This window comes from Penaeus japonicus, unplaced genomic scaffold (assembly GCF_977035675.1).
Source record: "Penaeus japonicus unplaced genomic scaffold, GWHDUDI00000001_assembly GWHDUDI00000030, whole genome shotgun sequence".
Taxonomy (NCBI): domain Eukaryota; kingdom Metazoa; phylum Arthropoda; class Malacostraca; order Decapoda; family Penaeidae; genus Penaeus; species Penaeus japonicus.
This window is the reverse complement of record NW_028234432.1, coordinates 26,046,105-26,051,104: the sequence shown is the minus strand read 5'-3', so window position 1 is coordinate 26,051,104 and position 5,000 is coordinate 26,046,105. Positions and strand designations below refer to the sequence as shown.

Here is a 5,000-nt window from a genome sequence, read left to right as displayed (position 1 = left end):
TTCGAAATCTCCTATAGAACCCGTTTCGAAATCTCCTACAGAACCCGTTTCGGAATCTCCTACAGAACCCGTTTCGAAATCTCCTATAGAACCCGTTTCGAAATCTCCTACAGAACCCGTTTCGAAATCTCCTATAGAACCCGTTTCGAAATCTCCTATAGAACCCGTTTCGAAATCTCCTATAGAACCCGTTTCGAAATCTCCTATAGAACCCGTTTCGAAATCTCCTATAGAACCCGTTTCGAAATCTCCTATAGAACCCGTTTCGAAATCTCCTATAGATCCCGTTTCGAAATCTCCTATAGAACCCGTTTCGAAATCTCCTATAGAACCCGTTTCGAAATCCCCAAGGGTACTTTGCAGGAATACCCTTCACCTTCTGTCAGTTCTGTATCCTGGGTATTGTCTGAAGTGTGTTGCTTCGTTATTTTTCTCGGTAAGGAATAATAAAGTATTTATTTTGTGTGTGTTTGTGTTTGTGTGTGTTTGTGTGTGTGTGTGTGTGTGTGTGTGTGTGTGTGTGTGTGTGTGTGTGTGTGTGTGTGTGTGTGTGTGTGTGTGTGTGTGTGTGTGTGTGTGTGTTTGTGTGTGTGTGTGTTTGTGTGTGTGTGTGTGCGTGCGTGTGTGTGTATTTACCCTCTTTTCAAGTACTTTCATATGCTAGCCATTAGTGATACCCATACGTTAACATATAGATGTATATGTTTTTTTTATGAATACAGCCACGCCTAGACCAATATTTACTCATGCATCATAATACTCTTATATAATGATATTTACGCGTGTGATATCAAAGAGAAACGGGAAGACTTACTACCCCTTTTTCAATTATGTTACGAGATGTATCACTAGTATTATTGTATTTAATATTATAACCAAATTATACAGATGCTCGTTAGCCATCAGAGCAGCAATTACCAATGTCAAATACACGTTACAAGGCGATCTCTTAACACGCATACAATGTTTCTGATGGATGTCGATATAATTGCACATATAATAGCTGTCTATTGATTATAAAACGTTGCATAAGATATCCACACACACACACACACACACGCGCAAAAAAAAAAAAAAAAAAAAAAAAAAAAAAAAAAAAAAAAAAAAAAAAACTCAAAATACATCACAAAAATTGAAACCCAATGAAAAGCTCATATGATAATCTCCCCCAAAAAACTGCAATCCGCATACTCGCACAAAGGGACAAAACCTCCACGCCCTTCTCGGCAGACGATGCGACGCACCCTGACGCAGTTCTCGAACCATTGCACCGCCCACGGCTTCGGCCATGTGTATACCCTGAGCAAGTCGACTCCTGTAGGGGCGTGTGCCTTCCTGATGCTGACTCTGCTCGGCCTCTCCATTGCAGCTGTCGGGGTTGTGAGGATCAGTCTGGATCACCTCTCGGGTAATAAGACATACAGCCAGGTGAGTCCCTTGTGGTGTGCAGGAATGAGGTTACGTTTGTGGAAGCGGGTGTGTGTGTGTGTGTGTGTGTGTGTGTGTGTGTGTGTGTGTGTGTGTGTGTGTGTGTGTGTGTGTGTGCGTGAGTGTGTGTGTGTGATAGAGAGAGAGAAAGAAAAAGAGAGAGAGAAAAAAGAGAGGGAGAGAGAAAGAGAGAGAGAGATGAATAGATAGATAGAGTGAGCGACAGAGAGAGAGAAAGAGATAGCGAGAGAGACAGAGAGAATCAACCATGCAAATTATATGACATCTCACTCTGGGAAAACTTTGTCGCGGAGAATACAAAAGGAAAATAACATCATAGTTCAGAGGTGAGAGAAATCGTCACTGGATTTATTTAATCGAAGGTCGCTAACATCCTATGCACGAAGTGGTCCTCTTGACCTCGCTATAGAGCATCTCAACTTTACAGAATAGTGAAGAAAACAATAACTACAGAATAGGAAAAGAGGGACAACCTGGCGACGAAGAGAAAGGTTAGAAGTGACGGGAAAATCCCTCCCTTGGCAGAAGGCTTGTTGATTAAGGATAAAAAGCAGATTGGTTGATCTACTTATTAGAAGAGGAGAAAGAACAGAACCCCGAGGAACACCAGTAATAACAATGAAGAATGTATATGTTCTTCAATGAAGAATGTATATGTTCTTCCGTCAAGTGTCCCCGGAATGAAGCATCTAAATATAATGATGGGGGTTAGCTTGCAAAGCGAGGTAGCAAAGGCAAAAGCTAGTTAGTACCACTTTGTACCAGAATCTAGCATTAAAGGTCTTAGATATACCAAGAGAATGCAACCTTCCGTATATCCCTAAATAAACAGAAGACCATAAATAAGTGAGAAGAGAAAGGTCACCAGCGACTCGTGCCTTCCGATAACGACACCAGTGCTCGAAAAGAAGATTCGTGACCCTCAGGAGAGTTTAGAAGTTCTAAGAATTCTCCGAGAGAGACGTAGCTTCTGAACTGTATGCAGGTGGTTTAGGAGGGGTGTGGGATTGAGTTCGCAGCTAGATCACTGCGAGTTGCATTGAAACATCACCAAGAGGTACAGATAGATGTTTCAAGACCAGTATAACGATGTCAACGAATTCTTTCACGTACCCCATAGGGAGACCTTGAGACCAGAAGTCTTGGTCGTCTGGAAAAAGATTATCATCGTAAATACTTCATGAATGGGAATCATACGGAGAGAAGAATTAGCTGAAAGTACGGATGCCAAATTGTGACCTTTCGCAAGGAGTGAAAGCGTTATCATGGAGGGAGGATTTCGAAACTGTGTAGTTTTACATGAAGACTTCCTATGCCTGGAGGAATGTGAGATGTGCGCAATTATTATAATTTTATTGAACATCAATACTAATTAGCAAGAGAGTAAGTCAGACCATCGACTTTGTTTCTACCAAAGGAGAATCAACTTCATCAGACTATCGACTTTATTTCTGCAAAAGGAGAATCAACTTTACGAAGCAATAGCACGCAATAATTCCCGATAGAAAGGAAAGTAACATGTACATATATTCTTTTATTCTGGATATTCGAGTCACTTGGACGACTATAAATAGAACCGTTCCTTTCCTGAGCTTAAGACAACCACACGTAAAGAAAAGCATGTGTGCGCGCCTCTCTCTCCATATCGATGATAGATAGATTGAGAAAGAGAGGAGAGGAGAGAGACATAGGGAAGAGAGAAGAGCGAGACAGAGGAGAGAGAGAGAGAGAGAGAGAGAGAGAGAGAGAGAGAGAGAGAGGGGGGGGGGGGGGGGGGGGGGGGGGGGGGGAGAGAGAGAGAGAGAGAGAGAGAGAGAGAGAGAGAGAGAGAGAGAGATATTAATAAACAAACATTCAAGTAACAAAACGATATAAAATGGTTGTTCTTTCAATATCAGGTCGTTTTAAGACAAGCAGGCACGGAGGGTCAGCCGATGCCTACCGTCATGGTGTGCAACCTCGGCATCTTTAGAAATGACATCTTTAATGGTAATATATGTGGTATATGTACACAGAAATGCATATTATGAATGTACGGTTTATATATAAAAGTATTGCATGCACTCACAGATGAAAAACAAACAAACAAAAAAACGCACGGATTTAGATACATAGAAAGACACAAACATGACAACATATCTTCCCAAGACACTTGAAGAGATTACCATTGTGTGTTGTCTTGTTTATTGCACGTACTGATTAAGATAAAGTTCAATGCATGTGTTATTACATCGATGAAATGTTTGTTTGTACGTGTACGAATTGAGGTGTTTGTGAACCTAGCTGTTTAAAAAGAAATATACAAGCACAGAAAACAACACAAAATACAACACAAAATTATCAAATAATTTTCTTCACTGGATCTTTCTTGTGCTTTTGTCACCCATATCTTTGCTTGTGTGAACTCAAACGCAGAATAACAGACATAAAACTAACAATTAAATATAAATGAACCTGAACTTCAGTTCTGAAATATGAAGTTCTTTTGCCTTCAGATAACCGCATTGACAAGGACGTGCTAAACTTCATCGTCGTAAGCTTGAAAGGACCTTTACACGTGACAAATTCATTTAGAGGAAATATAACGCTTCAGAAGAGTCTACGAAGCGCCTACGACAAGATCGCTGCAGGATTTGACAACAATTTCCTGAAGCTACTCTCTAATTTGTCTTACACGTAAGTACCGTTTTTTGTCTATGACAATCACTGGTTTGCGGATAATGGCCTTTTTTTCGTGTTCTTAGGGTATAGTTTTTTCACCCCGAAATTTTGGAATAGTTGAATTGTTTTAGTTGATTGTTAGGGTTCAGAATTTTTCAGAGATTAAGGAATTTGATTGGATGGCAGGGCCGGATTTATATAAGGGTATAAGGGGACATCATTAAAAAAAAGTAACAGCTATAGAAATAGATTTATTCTTAAAAATATATTAACACAATGTGTGTGAGCGGGGCATAAAAAAAGGAAAAAAAGTAAAGAATGATCTGAAAATGAAAGACTACGTGGTTAAGATTTTCTCAAAATTTCTCAAGATTTTCTCCATTGGAACCTTTTTTTTGTAAATTTGATCATTGTGACCCTCTTTTTCAGCCATTTATTTTCTTGTGTGAACTAGAATTCAAAGTAGCAGAGATATGAAGCTAAATACTTGAATGAATAGATAAATAGATATATGAATAAGGATAAATAGATCAGTAAAATTAATAAAGCAAAGGGCATGATACTGAAATATCTGTATCTTCATTAACAATATAGTTCATTACAAGCACTAACTTCAACGAATTATATCACAAATCCATAATCAACATCAAGAAACATAGCAAACTAAAATACATAATCCAAAACTCACTTCATCGCAAACGTTATATTTAATTGCGATTGCAAAACAACAGCAACGACAAATTACAGTACGTAATACAGCTTCACGATATGGCTCTTGTGGCTCTTGTAACAGATGTGATGAGTTGATTCGTGGTTGCTTCAACATACAAGTCTTCAAGAGCGGCGAAGAATGTTGCAAGACTTTCCTCACGCCCACCATCACGCCCACC

At 39.4% G+C, this 5,000-nt stretch overlaps 1 protein-coding gene across 1 annotated transcript in view; it reads left to right on the top strand.

Annotated features, from left to right (window-relative positions):
• Window positions 1-3,318: 3,318 nt before the first annotated feature.
• Window positions 3,319-5,000, top strand: part of LOC122251511 (uncharacterized) — a 14,592-nt gene continuing 12,910 nt past the window's right edge. Inside the window, exons 1-3 of the mRNA XM_043013517.2 lie at window positions 3,319-3,438; window positions 3,945-4,125; window positions 4,904-5,000. The exon at window positions 4,904-5,000 is cut by the window's right edge and continues 103 nt beyond it. Of these exons, the coding sequence (XP_042869451.2) occupies window positions 3,384-3,438; window positions 3,945-4,125; window positions 4,904-5,000 (333 nt within the window). The 5' untranslated portion in view covers window positions 3,319-3,383. The remainder of the gene's footprint in view (window positions 3,439-3,944; window positions 4,126-4,903) is intronic.